General features: G+C 40.4%; 1 protein-coding gene across 1 annotated transcript in view; it reads right to left on the bottom strand.

The window, feature by feature from the left end:
• PLEKHM3 (pleckstrin homology domain containing M3) overlaps window positions 1-19,536 on the bottom strand; it is a 167,013-nt gene that overhangs the window by 82,629 nt on the left and 64,848 nt on the right. Inside the window, exons 5-6 of the mRNA XM_054585747.1 lie at window positions 19,109-19,254; window positions 10,018-10,211 (exon numbers count right to left, since the gene is read on the bottom strand). Coding sequence (XP_054441722.1) covers window positions 10,018-10,211; window positions 19,109-19,254 — 340 coding nt within the window. The remainder of the gene's footprint in view (window positions 1-10,017; window positions 10,212-19,108; window positions 19,255-19,536) is intronic.

The following is a 19,536-nucleotide window of genomic DNA, read 5'->3' as shown; positions in this document are numbered from 1 at the left end:
CCTCCAAACTTCAACATATTAGGAACCAAAAGCTGCAAACTGACTGAAGGTGCTCTGACTTAGTAGTCATCTGGTAAACAGGATTTTTGCTGCAGTGCGCTGCTGCCTTTTGTTTTCTGATGAGGCTGCTGTGTTTTGGATTTTCTGTCCATTAAGTGACCTCACTGCACCGCAAGCCTATTAATCATCAGGTCTGACAGCATTTCTCCAGCAGGCTGACCACAAGGACAGCCCCGCTCATGCCACTGCAAGTTCATCTGGTTGGTTCCGACACGGGAGCCAAAGGACAAATGTGAGGAGAGTCAACTCGACACTTCACTCACCTGTCCCTGGCAGGTGGCACGATCACATTCTCTGACACCAAAGAGCAATGAAGAAAGCTGCTAAAGGGTCATGAAAACCAAGTAGCACAGTCATTTCTAGTGCTAACGTTTTCTATTTTATTATCTTTAGAATTGCCTGACACATCGCGCAGGTAACTTAGGCTTCATTATAGATTGCTCTAATGAGAAAGGTGAGAAAAGATGAAAATTAAGGGAAAAGATCATACATGATTCAGAGCCCGTATATTATGCAGCTGGTACTTCAGGTTAAAAATGCAGAGATAATTGCCTATGAAATCAAAGGCAGGAGTCTTTACAAAAAAGGTAGGGGGTCCTCATTCCATTCTGTACCAGTACACGGAGTCAAATATATCAAGACTCATTTAACCTGACTAATTTCTGAGGACTTCAACTCAGCTTCCACCAAGCCCTGATGCTGATGATAGAAAAGGAACTTAGGCTCTGAAGTAGGCAGACCCTTTGCAGGATTTTTGATAGATTTAATAATATTGCCATTTCCCTGAAGCTCAGTTTTTAGAGTTGCACAACTGGCATTTAAAAACCCAATGATTAAAATGGAAAAAGAAAAAAGTTGCAAAGGAAATATTACAACACATGTAACATAGGCTTTAAAGGAAAGACCTCTCCTCCCCCCACCTCGCCCCCCCCCACAAAGTCAAAATGACAATACAACAGCAAAACACATCCTCCAATTTTGATTCTAAATTATAAGTGTCTATAGGAAGAATATGGATAGAGGTGCATAAGGAATCATATAAAAAGGAAAATCATTTATTCATGTATTATTACTGTGTTTTCCAAGAATACATGCTCCAGGGTAGGTAATTTGTACTGAGCTGAGAGCCTTGGTGTCTTTCCTTTGGAGGGCACACACATCCACACCGAGATCAGCAAAAAGCACCGCGAAGCATCTCCAGGGAGATGCAATTTGGTGTTCTTGATACGAGCTGCAAACTCTTCCTGAAATAGTTACATTAGGCTGGATGTGGACAGGACTCATATGTCCAGCCATGCTCCCAGCTAATGGAAAAACAATTTGAAATCAAAGGCAGATATTTTGATAGCAACCTGTGTGGAAGAAACAAACTTCAATCATTTTTTTCTAGATAACTCATTTTGCTAATCTCATTGGATGAAAAGTGGCAAGATCACATCAGATATTATATCTGGGTAGATGATTATGGGAAATAAGGGTCTCTTTTTCCCGCTCATTCAGAAATTGTGCTTAAATTTCTTAGCAACAATCTCCCTGGAGTAGAAATACTTGGGAAGTAATTTTGGTTGTGATTATTCTTGGGTCTGATTATAAGAGTGACAGAATATAACACAGTTATTATAGCTCCTAGCTCAAATTCTTACAGTATTTTTTAACAGTCCCAAGAATATAACACTTTTCCTGCAATAAATTTGATTTTTTGCTGTTTCTTAGAAAATAACTTTAGAAAGGTTATGTATCTTTCATGTAATCTCATAAAATTACTTTCTAACTTCCTGAAGGATTTCTGAGTAAATAAAAAGCTATGTGTATATTATAGTGAAATTAATATATAACTTGCCAGAGTTCTTTTTTCAAAGTTTATTTATCTGTTAAGTTTTGAACAACACTGTCTTCTTTTTAGAGAGTCTGTAGGTCCATTCTAGAGTGTTGATATTGGTATTTTTATAATTTGCTAAATGAGGATTCTAGAGAAAATGAAGGGGGAGGAGCTATTAGGAGATCAGGAGGTTGGATGACTTGAAAACCTTAGTTCTAGAGGTCATCCAGGGGAAAAGGAATTCTTGATGTAGAATGAGAATGATTGCTTTCAAAAACTATCAAAAAGATATCCTGTGTTTTAGTCGTTTCTGACTCCTGATAGGTTCACACAGCTAATCTGTTGAGACTAAAGCCTCAACTGCAGCTAATGACACTTTTAATTAGCTAACTTCAAAACTATCCACAATGGCTGGCTAATATTAAGTCTTACAGAAAACATGAGTTGTATTCATTTATTGAGCTTAAAAAAGGGTTATCTATACACTTGGAAGTGCTAATAATTAGTGGTTCTTAATGAAACTAATTTTGAGACTAATTTTGTGATAATATTGTTGCTAAAATGGGCCTCTTCTTCTAAAATTCAATATTAACCAGGCTTTGTTGGCTAATAACTACACATTTATATCTCAGATTTCATTTATAAGGTATTCTTCATATGCAGTTCAGAGGCACAGTAAGTCCAGTTTGTGTAGACTGTGTTTTAAGAATGGGGCTACCCCAGGAGATACATTCTTAATAAGCTGGCTTTCTTAATTAAGTGTATTCAATTCAGAACAGTGTGCAATCTTTTCTCTCTGTAACAGAAATACCTCCATCTAATACATCTGACTTTTTGGGGGATGGGGTGAGGTAGGGGACAAGAGGAGGTATTGCCCTGAAATGATTTCTCCCACCTAATTTATTGTTAGCTCATGCAATCTTTTGTTGGGTACACTGAATAACATCCTCATTTACTTCTTCCAAGGTCAATAATACATAGGTGTGCAAACACAGCAAAACACCATTTTTGCTCAATGATTCATGATGCTTTAGACAAATAGTTACTGGCATAAAATGATACAATATACTGAGTGAGTAATTGGGTTAAAAGAAGTACATATAGTATGAAGCTCAGAGGAAAAAGTCTGGAAGGATATGCACCAAAGTGGTAGAATAATGTGGGGCTTTCTTAAATATTTTGGTTTTCTATGATGAACAGTACTTTCTTTTTTATAATAAGAAAAATGTTTGACCAAATTAAGTGGGTAGAATCTTGGTGCTAGTACTTTATTCTTCTAATTAATTTATTCAAGATATATTTATTAGCTCCCACTATACGTCAGGTATGGTCTAGGTCTAGGGGAGACAGAAGTGGACAAAACAGATTAAAAAGCCATGCCCTTACGTAGCTTATACCTGGTGGGCAGAGCAGGGCCACCGCATAGGCTGTACAGGTAGAGCAAAGCCCAACCTCTGTGCCTACAAATAATAGCCTAAGAGTGGAAGACAGACAAAATAAAATACCATGTTATGTGGTAATAGGCTGAAAAGAAAGAAGCACAGGAAGTGTATGACAATGGTTGCAATTTTTTTCATTGAAAAAATTTTTTTAGAGTGGATCAAAAAACTGTGGTACATTTATACAATGGAATACTAGGCAGCAGAAAGAAAGAAGAGCTCCTACCCTTCACAACAGCATGGATGGAACTGGAAAGCATTATGCTAAGTGAAATAAGCCAGGCAGTGAAAGACAAATATCATATGATTTTACCTATAAGTGGAGCCTAATCAACAAAACAAATGAGCAAAAACAGGAGAGAGGAGGGGGATAACAAGGGAAATAAGGGGAAGGGGTAAGTCAAGGAACATGTATAAAGGGCCCATGGACAAAGACAATGGTGTGGGGATTGTCTTGGGGAGAAGGGGTTTGGATGGGGCAGGGGAGAACAACGGTGGGGGAAACTGGGACAATTGTAACTGAACAACAATAAAATGTTTTTTCAGATTGTCACTATTATGATTTTTTAATTTATTTTTCAATTACAGTCGACATACAATATTATACTAGTTTCAGGTGTAAAACGTAGTGATTAAGCATTTATATACTTTACAAAGCGATTACTCCATAAGTCTTACACCCATTTGCCACCTCTATAGTTAATACAGTATTACTGACTATTCACTATGCCATACTTTACATCTCTGTGACTATTCATTGGTTGCAATTTTAAATAGAGTGGTCAGTGATGCTTCATTAAGGTGAGTTGAGAAAAGACATAAAGAAGGTAAGGAAGTAAGCTATGCAGTCCTCTGGGGGAAGGAGAAAGTATAGAACTCACATAGCAGCCTGCCAGGTGTGCTCAACAGAGAGTCAGTGTGACTGGAACAGAGTAAATGAGAAGGAAAGTAGTGACAAAAGCAGAGAGGTAATGGGGGATGAGACCACATAGGACCTTGGCTTGTACTTGGAGCAAGAGGTGAAGCTATTAGATAGTTTATATCAGAGGTGACATCATCTAAGCTACAAGTCAACTCTAGCTATACCCTTAACAACAGGCTGAAGGGGGAGACTGGTTACTGTAAGGATTCAGGGGAAATAATTCAGGGGAAAGACAGTGGCTTGGCCCTGGGTGGTTAGCAATGGAAGCGGTGACGAGTGGGTGTATTTTAAAGGTGAAGCTGGCGGGATTCGCTGATGGACTGAATGTGGAATGTGAGAGAAGGGAGTTTGGATGGAGGTGGGGAAGTGTGCAGGAGGCAGAGCTTGTAAAGGGAGTGAAGGCAGGGATATCAGGAGCTCAGTTTTAGACACACACATTGATAGGCATCCCAAGGACACTTCAACCTTTGAACTTAGCTTCCCTCCAGTGAATTCACTAGAAAGGCAGCTCTCCCTAGGGTAACAAGAGAAGGAGTGGAAAGGGAAAATGTCAGGTGACATTTATGGGGACTCCTCTAAGATCTCAGCAAGCTGCCAAATTTTCCTTGAAGGAAGAAGCAGCAATGAGATTCTCACAACACACACATACACTCATTATTTTTTTTCCTGGTAATCACCAGGATAAATAATGTTAATAAAAATGGTGATCTTTATCATAGATATTTCTCATTGTTCAGTAAAGCTGATATGTCCCTGAGAACTAATGCTGGATATAATTTCAAATAAAATGTGAAACCAAAGACAGGAAAAGGTGGTTTAGAAGGTTGAAGAATTGTGTTTCATATTCCCTTGAGACTCTTAATTAAGCTTAATTGGGAGTCTTAAGGGAATATGAAACTTTAAATTGCTTCATAATGGTCTAAGCCAAGTAGGACCACTGTTTCACCCAATCAACACAGTTCTGCTCTAAGTAACTGAGAGAATAGACTTAATATTGCCTATTGGCCTCAACTAGTGTTGGAGAAAAGCCAGTTTTCAATTTATATCATAATAGAAACTTTGGATTCACCAGGCACCCCAAGTCCCCAAATCACATTTTGATAGAGAATGGAAAATGCTGAAGTACCCACATTAATTTCTAGAATGTCTTTCCCTGGATTGGATGATTGCACTCCACTCAGAAGAGAAAATATGACTTAAATCAGGATTTCTGAAAAGCTGGTCCAAACAGCTGGTATCAGTCTGGCGATGCTTTTAGCAGTACAAGGTAAAATGAGGGGAAAAAAATAGAATAAATTTAAATCTATTTGATTTTTAAAAAGCTGTTTGATTTCTGAGGTTGTTTGCATACATTTTTTTTTTAGTGTTACTATGTTCTTTTATGAAATGATAGTGAGAAACAGGTGGTAATGTTTAAGTTTGTTTTGGCTATAGACATATATAAGACAGTCCTATAGATGTCTCCACATTTTTGTTTTAAATTTACAGGTCTGTGAACTGCAAGGGCCTGGTAAACGGCCGCCTAGAGAAAATGAACTCGTGAGCGCCAAGCCAGCTGTCATGGCTTCCTCTCCGAGGCTGAGTGGGCTGGCAGTGAGCACAGGGTGCCTGTGTCAGCCCTCCCACCTTCCTGCGCATGGGACAGTACTGCATGCCACCTCCCTGCCTTTCTTCATACTCTGCTAGATGACCTCAGCCAAGGCTTCAGAAGAATTACAAGCAGTTCCTCTTAAGAGTCTGGAGACCTCTGGACGTCACCAGCACCAACAGCAAACGCACCCGGGAAGGCAGAAGCGATCTTAGCGATAGAAAGCCTGTGGACCTACTGCTCACCAGCTCTGTCACCTCAGGCAAGCCACATAGCATCTCAGAGTCACAGTTCTTTCTGTTCTTGCTAAAAATCCTCGGTCCTACCCATAAGGGCTGTTGTAAAGAACAAATAACATATTTATGGGAAAGTACTTCTTAATTGATAAAATCATAATTATCTTACACGGGCACAGGTACCAACATAACCAAATGAAACAGGCCGGGGATAAGAAAAACAAGGCAGTGACATATTTTATACCAAATGCCACTGTGTCTTGGGAGAGACAACAGGAGCACAGAGACGGAGGCAGAGTAGAGAGCCCAGCGTCTCAAGCTGATCACTGCCCTCCGGGAATGGGGGAAGCCCTGTGCAGATCAGAGCGTCTGATTTTCCGAGAATCCAGTGAGCTAGCTTCATTTTGTGTGTTCACGAAAACTCCTGATTACTTAATGTTTGCAACTATTTCAACAATTTAAAAACCTGGCGGGGCCATCTCTGAAAGGCCAAGCCAAACACGTCTGAGGGCGGTGCTCAGCCGTGACTTCTGATTTACACCTATACCCTACTGTTCCTGAGTTCCGCAGGAAGCCTAGGGCTGAGGCCCCCGCCCGCTCTTCTCAGGGGCCTTCCCAGGGCCTTCCCTAAGGGCTGCTGACCCAGATGTCCTGCCGGTGCTGAGATTTTCCTCAGAGTTCTTCATGCACCTTCATGTGTGGACACTGTAAATAATTCCTCTCATGAAAAGTTAACTAGGCCTTGAACCAGTCCCTCAGGGTCGCCATCTGGGAGTCCTCAGAAACAGCGAGTTGTCAGCACTGTAAACATTTTAGACTTCATGGAAGACACTGACTTTTTCTAAACTAATCACCTATGCCAGTCAGGATTTGCCGTATGAGTTCAAGAACAAGGCGTTCATTTAACAACAATAACAAAAACAGTGAGGGCGAAAACTGGACGGCCATCATAATGAAAAGACTAAAAGCAAACTGTGACTTCCCTAATAAGGCGACAACCAAAGTTGGCTCCCTGGCGGTCGAGCGCCGATACAATTAATCAGTCTGTTTTCGGTTTTCTCACGACAGCAATATTAACAGTTTGCTTTATTCTGTTTATACGGTGCTGACAAGGCTTCAGCATGTTGGGCCTACTTGCTGGAGATTAATGGCTACTCTTCCACCGAGGTAAAACCCAGGCAAGGAGAGAATGCCTTGTACGCTGAGATAAGAACTGGATTTTCTTTACTCTTTTCTGTTCCCCTCTTGCCTATCAAGTTCTCTCTCTTTTAATTTCTATCAAGGATATGTAAGATCAGTCGTGTCCAGCAGGTTTCCCTCATTGTTTAAACATCTCGGCATTTGTTGTATCTCCGGGCAAAACAAAGGGATCAGCTTCTGGGCAAGCTGACCGTCCCTAAAGGTGCTGCTGACTAATTTTGTTTTAAAAAGTCAGATTCCATATAAAAGTGAGACACAGGTAAGAGATGACCCGCGGGGACAGGATATTAGCATAGTAGGTGCGCAATCGTTCTCCTTGGTATTTATGGTTACTTTTGTAGACTGAATTCATATTAAGTATGGCCCAGCTGCAAGAAGTATGGACACATCCCAGAAAATCTCTTAGACATCTTTCACTGAATAGTCCTATTTCAAAATAAATCAAAAAGATTTTAAATAACTCAAGAAGACCAGCCTCTCCCTTTAGGCCCCCTCCCTGCCCCCCAACCAAAAGCTGTACAAAGAACGCTTGTGACTGGTATATTTTGCTCGGTGCCAGGCTGGAAAGACATGGTAACCTCAAGCATGAAAGTATGGAAAAGCTAAAATAACAATATTATTTGTGTGTGAAGTGCAAGATATTTGAGAGGGTAGAGCAATATAATGAACTTGAATATAATGAACTGCAGTATGCAGATCTGGAATCCCATACTTTAGAAATTTGTCTCATGCGAAGGGTCGACTGGAGAGGGAAGAGACTCAGTGAGACAGACAGACAGAAGGTGCAATTCCCTGAGGCGGAACCAGGGTGCTGTGCTGGAAGTGAGAGGGAAAGGGAAGATTTCAGACTTAGCCCAGAAACAGAACCAGCTAAATATTTTTTTGACTGATTAGGTTTATTCTTTAGTTCATTTGTTCATTCAGCAACTATTTTTGAGGTTTTCAGATGGGTCATACACTGTGCTAAGTAACATAGGGAAGTAAGAAAAAGAAGAATTTGAAGATGACTCTTTCCTTAAAATTGGGCTACTAGCCATTGTTCAGTGATTTAAAGTGACACTATCAATAGCCATTCATCCAACCCTCCTTCCTTCCATCTATCCATTCGATACTTATTAGCATCTACCTTGTGCCAGGCACTGCACTACATAATGGTCATGAACAAGGCCAGAGAAGAAAAATCAAGGGAAAGAAAAAAAATACTGTCTTCATTCTCACAGCCTTGGGAGTGCCTTCCTTCTAGAATTTCCATTCCTTTTCTGGTAGTCTGGACATAAGGCAGAGTACACGGAAATGAACCACTAGACTGTAGGAACAGCAGAGGTAGTCTTAGTCATCCATATGAAGGGAGGATCTCCTATTTAATTTCTAAATGTATGCCCTGTTTAGCATACTTAACCAAAGTAAAACATATCAGAAACATAATATCTAACATAATTCCCATGCACAAATTTTAATACCATCTAAAAATACAGGCACAAGAAAAAACCAGCTTTGAGGAAGGCCAAAAGGTACTGAAAATAATAGAAGAAACATACTTTGAATGTTAAAAAACTTGTATACAATTTAGTTGGTAAATTAGTTTGAGATATAATTTTACTTTCCTTCAGGGAAAGCCCTGACATTTTTAAATTAACATTTGCCTAGACTTTATAAGAACAAATCCTGACCAATTTCTAGGGCTTTCTTAAAAAAAAAAAAACACCAAAAAAAAAAAACAACAACTAGGTAATAGAATGACTACCACTAAGAAGTATTCCGCTTTATGGCAGCTGCCTTTTCATTATTATTTTATGAGAGCTTGTCTAGATATTATGTATTCTTCACTATCTACACTTAGTTCTTTTTAAGATGTCTTCTTCAGATGCCTGAGGTTATATTAATGTCTTTGGATCTAATTGTATCTCAAATAGCAAACTGTATCACTTTTAATACTTTCCAAAGGTTCTTATGCACATAGGCGTACCTCCAAAGTCCATGACTAACGTATGCTTTTGGTCATTTCTATTAAAACAGAAAAAATTAAAAGGTATTTTTAGAGACTTATGAACACCATCAACAATTATATCAAGTATAAGCTAGTCTGTATATGCCAAAAGTGAGAATTTAAATGCCAATAAAATCTAACTGTAAAAGAAGGAATTTGATGAGAGCAGGCACATTTCATTTCAATTTGACGTTGAGGACCGGAGCCTGGTATAGACTTGTGCACACTGTGAACTCTGAGACAAAAACGCTATAAAAAAGCACCCGGGCCTGCGCATTTTAATTCTAGCTCTACCGCCTGCATCACTTACTAAGTGCCTTTCTCTATGGAAAATAAGACTTGAATAGCCCCCTACTTATAGCCTACTACGAAATGTTTTTAAGTTATGAAATAGTTCAAACATGCTTGGTTTTACTGATGATAAATAAGAATTGAATGGGGAAAAGTTTAAGATGCTACAGAAGTTACCCACAAAGACACTGCCACAATCACTATTTCAAGTTACCCTTTAGGTAAGAGAGGCCGTTGCCATCTTGGGAGCTTGATTCTTGGGTTAAAAGCCTGCACTTAGGCTGAGATATTGTTTTCATTTTGCTTGGCTCAACCTGATAGAGGACCTCGGAGGAAATGTCAAAGATGAGCCCAGAGGGAGAACTGCCGCATTCAAGACGGTCTGCCTTGGCAAAGCCCCTGGAGATCATCTAACCGCCCTCCCAGGGCAGGCAAGAAAAACAAACTGGAGCCATCTGACATTTATGACTCTTACCTGCGGCGCAGATCCTCAGCCACGGCTGCCCGGCAGCTGAACAAATAGGCTCGCAGCGATTTCAGCCGCTGCCGCAGCCGCACCACAGTGGCCAGGGGCTCGGCGTGTAGGTACAGCATGGGGTTTTCCTGCTGGATGTCGATCAGGGGCTCCTCATACACGTACTCCAGAAACTCTTTGGCCTGCTTAGACACCTACAAAATAAACGTCCCTAATCAGTTCTGGTGAGTCATCAGGCTTTAACACCTCCTCAAACTAAAAACCGTAACTTAAGTATCGCAGCCAAACAAAGGAGCCCATTTAACTAAATATAAATTTTGGCTTTTCTTTCCCTCTTCCAGAAGCTCAACTGGTAAAAGTAACCTTGACATTCAAAGGAATTCACTAATTCTGTTTCCTGATTACATGATTATGTGAATCTGCACACGTGATAAAATGACACAGAACTATACAGACCTAATACACTACTAATGTCAATTTTCTGGTTTTCAAAAAATATTATGCTTTAGTTATTTAAAATGTAACCAATGGAGATAAAACTAGGTGAAAGGGATACAGGACCACTCTGTGCTATCTAGGCAACTTTCTGTGACTGTTTAATTATTTCAAAATAAAAAGTAAAAAAATTAAAGTGAATTAAGATTCACTAATTTTAAAAATACATATATGTATATGCATATATATGTATGTATGTATGTTCTATAGTGCTTTTTATAAGAAACCGCTCTCAAAAAATAGGTAAAACATGCACATATTATAAAATTCAAGAGGAATAAAAGAATATTTCAAAAAAGAAAAAATTATATGCAGAATAATTTCAATGCATAGAAAACAGGCTCAAACACACACTTTAGTGAGCAGAAAGGAGTTTTTCTTATTAGAACAACTTTGAATTTGGATGGCCTGTGGCCAATATATTCATCCAAGTCTATCTCTACCTCTGGTAGTTAACGATGAAAAGTTGATTGTAAAATGTCTTTGTTATCAGGACAATAAATAGTAGAAACCAATTCATCTAAGAGACAGAAGGAGTTGCTTAAATAATGCGTAACACACAGATAATCTGTACATTCCAATTCACTGAAACAGACAAGGATTCACTAGTGATACATAGAGTTGGCTCAGTTTCTATTTATGGAAGGCAAAACCCCTTCAGGTTTCCACCGAAACCCCTCATGTACTGGGAGTAAGGCTGGAACTCATCATAAAAACAAAACAAACAACTTTGCTTATTAAAAACAAAATGGAAAACACACTATGTTCCACACTTTAGGCTAGAAGCTTATTAATGAAGTTAAATAGGATACAGTCCCTACCTTTAAGGGACGTCACTGTTTAGTATGATAGACAAATATTTAAAACAAAATATTGGGTAGCACATAGCCTGTCATCTGCCACTAAAGAAATATGGTGGTAGCTTAAAGGAGGGAGAAGTCAACTGTGCTGGGACAAGGGAGCTAGGAGCTACGCCAGGCCTGGCAGAGCAGGTGACGCAGGCTCCAGGTCTGGACAGATAAGTAGAAATTCACTTGGTGGGTAAGGACGGGACGGAGGGGAGTACAATAAGCAGACACAGCCATTGAACACCCAAGATAACTAAATGTATGGCTACTGTGTATTGACTGAAAACATATTTATGAAATTCAATACTATCTTTCATTGTAAAGCTCATAGAAAAGTTTGTTCCTTACAGAGATGCAAAACATGCATCAACTTTCTTTTCTAATAAAAGTATTATTTTTTCCTTAAAAGCAATTATTTTGAGGTCCCTGCTGTGTTGCACAATCCTGGGGTCCTGCAGAGTTACAGAGTTAAAATTAATGAAGTTTACCATCTCTGTAACTCCAGCTCACAAACAAGCACCTAGGATTAGCCAAACCCTTTGACTGTGTTACTATACTGGAAATAACAGTTGGCAGGACTAAGTAATGCCTCACTTTGAGGCACAGAGTCGCGGGTCCGTGCCAGACACTGCAGGGTGCATCGGGCGTGCAGCGGAGAGTAAAACGGGCATAGCCCTGTCCTCACGTAGCTCACAGTTCAGTGGGGAAAGACCGAACTGGGTTCAAATATATTTTATTTATCATGGTTAAATATTTGCTATATTTAAATATCTTAAATGAGGAAAAAAGCAAATGGTGTTCTGGAAAATGAAGTACAATCCACTTGAAACTGTTGCTGAAAAATGATGTATTGTACAATTCAATTAGTCTTTCTGGCGCTATTGAGCAGTGTTTACACTGAGTCAGGGCCCTGCTGAATTAGGTTAACAATGCTACCTTTTAGTAGGTGAACAGAAGGACAAAGGGCACTGGCCAGTCTTCCAGGCCTTAAAAGGCTTCTCTCTTCAGGTGGCACTTAAGCCCAAAAGGAGGGGGGGAAAGTCTTTTACAGAGACAGTAAAAGCAGTAAGACAAATGGGACAGCAGCGACTGACATCAGCATTCATAAACTGAAATTACTAAAAACAAAAACAGAGCTAGTTTCAATAATGTCTGAGGCACTGTTCCACGAGGTTATTAACTAGGTTAAGAATACAGAGCATATTGTGACCGTGGCTGCCCGAGGAGGTGAACAAATTGCTGCCGAGCGGAGCCATTTTGGGCAGCAAGGCTGAGCACATGCTTGTTTTTGAGAATGAGTCATTTACTGGTGAGGAACTGTTTGAGAGAACTCAGAATTCGGCATGAAATGCCATTTTTGCAAAATAGAGCACTTTTTTTTTTCCCTAAGTTCCAAATGGCCGTCCATGAGGATTGCACTTTCAAACTCAGCTGTAATTTAACAGCTTTTTAAAAAAGAAAATGTTTAAAAATATATATAGTTACTTAGAGAAGGAAGCCAATGACATTCTTAGGTGATAAAGTTTACATGACAAAAAGTTTCCTTCTAGTTAATATAAATATTATGTGGATTATACATGAACACCGACTACAATTTCACCTGAAAGCTGAGAGCTGCTGTCCCGCCTCCTGCCAACTGAACGTATGGAAAACATGAAAAGGCCGAGTGTTGCCTCTGATGGATAAGAAAACTTGGCTCACAGGTGCAGATGCATGAGCCCAATGCTCTTTCCTTTTAAAAAGTTTTTATAGGGTCCATATAGTTCATTTACCTATTGACTTGTTAGTATTTTACTAGATATTTAATTCTTATTATTATTAATATAAATGAAATTCTTCCCATAGCTCTTTAACCTTGTAACAGAATAGTTTAAGCTGTAAGAACTCAAAGCTGTGACTGCATTGCAGTTTGTGAACTGGTTCTTCCTTCACAGCCCTGCGTCTCCGTGAGTCAAGGGAGCAGAGGAGGAGGAAGCCCGGGGCGGGGGGGGGGGGATGGGTGTGTTCCCACCTCACACCCCTGAGGCAGAAAATAGCCATGAGGCCATAATTAGCTTGAAATTAATAATGACCAAAACCTGCTACATACACATATGCATTTATAAATAAACACGCGTCATTTAATTTGAACGTTAAGCATCCTTGGTGCATAGATTTATTACGCTGGTGAGAGCTACCTCTTAAAAACAGAGTTCTTGAATGTTGTTCAGGTTCACATAATTCTGAGAGAGAGGATGTAGAAGAGTGTCCTAGCATGCCCCCCACAGAAAAGAGCCCTGGGTACTAAAGCAATGGGGCAAACAGCAAGTTGGAGATGGTGTGGCGGTGGCGATGGCAGTAGCGAGGACTCCAGCTTTTGTTAAGAGAGGAAAATGTATCAGAATAAAACAGATGAGAACACAATCTTAGAATAGCAAGGATTGGTACAGATAATCGAGTTCAGTTTTTCTCAACCTGTGTTCCAAGGAACACTAATCCTGCAAAACAGATGTTCTGAGGTCCCACAAGAAATATGCCACACATCATTTTTCTCTTGATTACTCAAAGTATAGCAAGTTAGTGTATTAAAGCCCTGGAAGATCTTGTACTAGAGAAAGCCCTCTTACCCCAGCCACGTCCCAAACATATCTGAGTACAGACAAGGCAGCTGTTGAAGTTGTGCAGGCTGCTGGGGAGGCGGAGGGTGTGGTGGGAGATGAAATCCAGCCCGGGCTCCGCCCACCAATGGGAGGAAGGAGCATCTTTCTCTACCTAGATTCATCCTCTTGCCAAGCTGGGAGCTCCCAGGACTGTGTTCTCCTGGAGGGGCCCTGTTCAGATTATTAAGCTGATCTCCCTGTGGCCCATCTACAGGACCCTCTTTTTGAGTAACTACTATTAACATGCACAGAACTTGCTAGTGTTCCATGGTGCACACTTTGAGAAATGCTGAACTAATCTAGAAGAGAAAATTGAGTCCAGAGAGCTTAGGTGACTTATCTGTGGTCATTTTGTGGCAGAATTGGAACCAAAATAATTAGAATCATAAGATCTCCAGATACTCTGCTCTGCGCTTTTTAGCACTGTTTACACTCACAGTTCTTTTTATTTTTTAATAACTCTACCATAAACTATGTGCTCATTACTCTTTAAAAGAGGCGATCCCTCCTCCCCAGACAAACAGCAAGCAAGTGGTCTACAAATAGAGACTAACCTATAATATAACTAGGCAATACATTGGCATACAAGGTTCCCATTTGATTTTAACTCAAAATGAAAAACTAAAGTCCAGTAACACTTCATTCATCGAGAAGTCTCTTATTTGTGTATTCCTTTACTGTCTTTCTCCCTCAGGAGAAATCGATGAGACAGAGACTGTGTCCCAAAGCCTAGAACGGTGAGCACAATCCCTGTTCAATAAATGCTTGCTGGACAAATAAATAAGCACTTGACAATACTCTGGCTGTGGCTTTGAACCTCACACTTTTACTTTAAACATACTTCTAATAGCTTGGTGATTTGTTTCTAAGTTCACAACTTATTTAGAGGTAATAAAGTAGAAAAGGGAAAGGACACTAGAGGCAGCACAGTGACAACAGAAATGACAGCTGATGTTCTGGTAGAAGGGAAGAAAGGCACCTGCAAGAAGACACAGGTAAAAGTGCAGTAGAACACAACACTGACTGAGGGCAGTTTGGCAACATCCATCTCGCTCCACATACTTACCTACATCTAGAAAATTATCTGCAGGTAATCTCACTCATAAATGAAGGAACTTATATTCAAAATGATGCCTAACGCTATTCACTGGATCACTGTCTGTAAGAGCAAAAGATTGGAAAAACCTTGATGTCCATCAAAAAATCCCCCAAAAGGTCAGGTTGGATAAATTGGGGGGGGTGTGTGTAAAATTCACGATGGAATTTGGAGTGACTATATATATATTTAAGCCCAAGGAAGAGTTTTATGACCTAAGTGGAAAGTTCTCTAAGAGTAGCCCATATACTGTATCACCTACTGCCATTTCTATGTAAGAAAACACATGTTTGTGTAATTTGCCTGCGTGAGGGAAGAAGAACAGGGTGGGTAGGAGAAAGAGGTGAGAGGGAGATTATCTACATGCATACACTCTTTGTACTTTCTGAATCTTGAGATTTCTGAAAGTATATTCATAACAGAAGAATAAAAGAATAGCAGTGCAAGGCAATTTCTTTACAGAAAAATGGCCTCTCACACCATGTTAGTCCACACTGAAGTTTTCTATCACAGGACAAGACAAACATAAACATAATTCTGAGGCATTAAAAAACATTAATTTCTAATACATATTTTCTTTTTTTGTTTCTTTAAGTTTTATTTTAATTTATTTTTTTCAAATACATTTGTCTCTGCCTCTTAAACAGAATATATGAAGCTAAGTGACAGTTAAAATTTATAAAATAATATAATCACACTACTGAAAATTGGAGAATAAAAATTGAAAAAGGAAAAAAAAAAAGATCACCCATAATCTTACCACACAGTCAGATAACCACTTATTGCTTTGGTATAAGGTTTTCTTCCAGTATTTTTTTCCCATCTCTGAAAAATCATGGTGAAAGCCTTAATGAAATCAATCCCAACCACACACTACTTGGTCCTGTTAAAACAGGCACTGTGGGCTAATGGAGGAGGAATCAGGAGATCTTAAGTTTAATTACAATTTGTTCTCAAAATCTCCAAATGGCTCTGAACAAGTGGTTTTCCCCATCAGCGAACGGCTCTCCAGCTCTGCAAGGGCAATAGAGCTTGCTTTGAATGCCTCTCAAGATAATAGAGACAGGAAATGGTTTATGTAACATGGAAAACCCCTAGCTAAATGGAATGTGAATATTCAGGCTAGGATACAAAAATATTTTTTAAAAGCACAATGGAGGGGAACTATTAGGAAGAGTTGAGGCTAAGTCTGAGTTTCTTACCACCTCTTTGTCATGCTTCGTATTTTTGAATGGTGTGGGGAGGCGGGGTGAGTTATCTTATTGTCAAAGAGAATTTCATTAGAAAATGGCTTTAGAAATTGAGGATAGGGTTTAGCTGCTGGGTAATCCTGGAGCTCAATTCAATTTGCAGGATGTATACCGGAAAATAGATGAAATCCTGCTTTAAAAATAATTAGGATTATTATTACCCCAGAGGACAGACAAGGAAACGCTTAAGATGACAGATTTCATCCTGCTCTGCGAGACCATTTTTTCACTCTTTTAAATGGATAGTCAAGCCAGTCACGTACGTGCTATTAGGGAGAGCAGGCAGATCTAACAGAAAGATGTCTGGTTTTGGAAACTGATAGGTCTGAATTGATCCTCACAATTAGGAACATTAAGTTAAATCCTGCATTTGAGCAAAGACAGACAGACACCACACTAAATGGAATATACTGTAGTTACTTAATGCCCGTGAGAGATGATCCAGATAAAATCGACCAGCTCTGCTCTTGCTTTAAAATCTTCTCTTGTCCACTGACATCCTGAGAAGGAATGGTCTGACAAAGGAGATTTTCCTCACGTGCAGCATGGATGAAGTGAGGGTACCTGATATCTTCAATTAGTTACTATCCTCTTAAAATCAAACCTTGTCATTTGAATGACCACCACAGCAAAATGCCTGCCTCATAGAAAGGTTGCAAGCGTCAGTGATGGCTAAATTGATCGTTGACGGTTTGGGTGGCCTCTACAGCTCACTGCAAACAGATATGGATTTCTTCCTTCATTTCGTGTCTTCATAAACTATGCCCAGATTTTTCATTTTCCTCATTCAGGGACACCTCTCCTGCTTTGGCTCCACTGATCGGCATATCGGCTGCTGGCAGGTGCCACCAGCCTAAGCCCTCAATGATGGTGGGGCTCGGACAGCCTCACTCACACCCCCTCCACACACCTCTCTCAGCTGTCAAAGCCCTGCTCCAAGCAGATTAGTCTAAACTGTCTAAACCAAATCCAACCAGTGTTCTTTCCCTCTAAATAAGTTTTTATCTAATACACACATGGCAAATATATTTATAGCCTGTATTCGGAGTGTCAAGTACAAGATGCAGGGGAGAGGATGAAGGCTCTGTTTGGGAGAGGGGAAGGACAGAATCAGGAGAGGAAATGAGGTTTCAGCTGGGTTTAGGGTTTGCTGTGTGGAAGGAGGGCAAGAGAAAGAAAGAGGTGTGAATGGCCCGGCAGGACTGGGGAGCAGGAAGAGCAAGATCTTGCTGAAGAGGCTCATGGGGCAGGGAACGTAGTGGATGAAGGGGCTACAAAGGCAGGGACCGAAGATCACAGAGATCTTTATGCCAAGCTAAGAGAGTGGTATTGACCTCAGGTAGAAACATGTTAAAAGCTGGCATTAACTGAGCACTTACTATATACCAGGCACAGCACTAGGTGCTCTCAGTGATTCATTTATTTAAGCAAAGAGCAACCTTATGCAATAGGTAATACTATTATAGTCACCCTGAATATGAAGGGACTGAGACTGAGGAAGGATCAAAATTTACCCAAGGCGAAATTAGGACTTTTTTGGAGCAAAATTTTGGGCGGCAAATTAGAACTTTTTTTTTGGAATATTGCTGGGGCAAGACTGAAGACAGGAAACACAGTTAGGAAGCTACTGAATTCTTTCCCTTGAGTGAGGGTTCAAGTGAGTGTGGTGGAGTCACGGGTTAAGTAGACAGCACGACCTTGAGAGCTAAAATGCCACAGTTGATTTCTGCTAACTGATTAGGCAGAGCAGGGATGTCTACCGGCCCTGGCAGTGCTGACTAGAGGAGCCACGTGTTCTTGGGAGGGCATGAGCTGAGGGTGATAAAGCTCACTTGGGGCACACTGAGATTGAGGTGTACACAGGACTTGTAGGTATTCATATTCCTATCTTGTAGCCTCAGTGTTCTCCTTAAAGGAGGCAAGGTCATATACTAAGAAGGATGAGAAGGAGGCATTTGAACACAGTGAAGATGTGGATGGTTACTGTGTAAAAAAGGAGGCGACGCTGCCCAGGAATGTAAGCCAACTGATCACTCACAATTTCCACGTTCGTTTTAGACTTCAAAGATCACGCCCCTTCAAAGGGAGGTCAAAGCTACAGGTCCCCTTTCCACCTACCTTGTTCCCAGGTGCTATAGCTACAATGAAAGCAAGTCTCAGACATCTATTAGCAAGGAGGTAAACAAACACAATTATACGGACTATTTTTGTACCCAGCACCTGGACGGAAGGGTCATTCAAGACAGATGTGATAATATTCAGGCAGAAGGATCAGCACAGTTCTAGTCAGATCAGGGAGCAGAATTCTCTGTTACGTGGCAGGCAGAGGATCATAAAAGAATCCTAAGCCTAAAGTACCACTCCAGTGCGGGGTTAGACCCCTCGCCTTGCCAATTTCTAGTACCTGGTTTATGCAAGAGTGAAAATGCTGTACAATGCAGCTAACCAATTCACATATCTCAAAGACAACTAGGCTGAAAACTGAAGTCGAGATGTACATTAGGCAATTAATTCCACAGACCTCACTTTCAGCTGAAAAACTGAAGCTCGAGAGAAAACTGGGAATCATCATGAGTCCCGGTAGTTACAACCACAGAAGGGAGGGAGATAACACAACAGAGCAGAAAGTAGGAAAAGATCTTGTAGCTTTTATGAGACTACCTAGTCAAGTTTGCTTCAAATGCTTATGTCGTTGTCTTTATAGTGCATGTGACAACATGCAAACAGACTGCTGTTATGCAGTGAACCGGTTTCTGGGCCTACCTTGTATTTTGAAGTGTCCCAGTTGTGGACTATGCGTGCTGGGATGAGGAAGCTGTCGTCCACGTGGCAGCTGCTGCAGTAATACCACCCACTGTAATTGCACACCTTGGCTTTCCCATTAGAAAGGCCTATGGATCGCTGGCATCCTGTTCAAAGCAAAAACGAGAGTCTATGATTACTGTACTGTTAACAGCACAGGACAAAGCTATACAGCCCTCAAGATAAACAAAATTCCACAAGGGGAAAGAAATTGGAGGGAATCCATGTATAGATACGTGTCCTCCTTCCTAGCCCAACAGCTCCCACTGGTCCCATTCCTGGTCTCTTCTGATGCCAGCTCTTCAGCACGTAGCTGCCACAGATCGGTCTCCCTACAAGCCCACTTTTATCTCCTTGCACCCTCCTCAGAAACTCTAATGCCACAAGGC

Source organism: Pteronotus mesoamericanus, unplaced genomic scaffold, assembly GCF_021234165.1.
Source record: "Pteronotus mesoamericanus isolate MK-2021 breed Mesoamerican mustached bat unplaced genomic scaffold, CSHL_Meso_final contig_90, whole genome shotgun sequence".
Classification (NCBI taxonomy): Eukaryota; Metazoa; Chordata; class Mammalia; order Chiroptera; family Mormoopidae; genus Pteronotus; species Pteronotus mesoamericanus.
The sequence above is the reverse complement of the archived record's forward strand: the minus strand, read 5'-3'. Positions and strand labels throughout refer to the sequence as shown.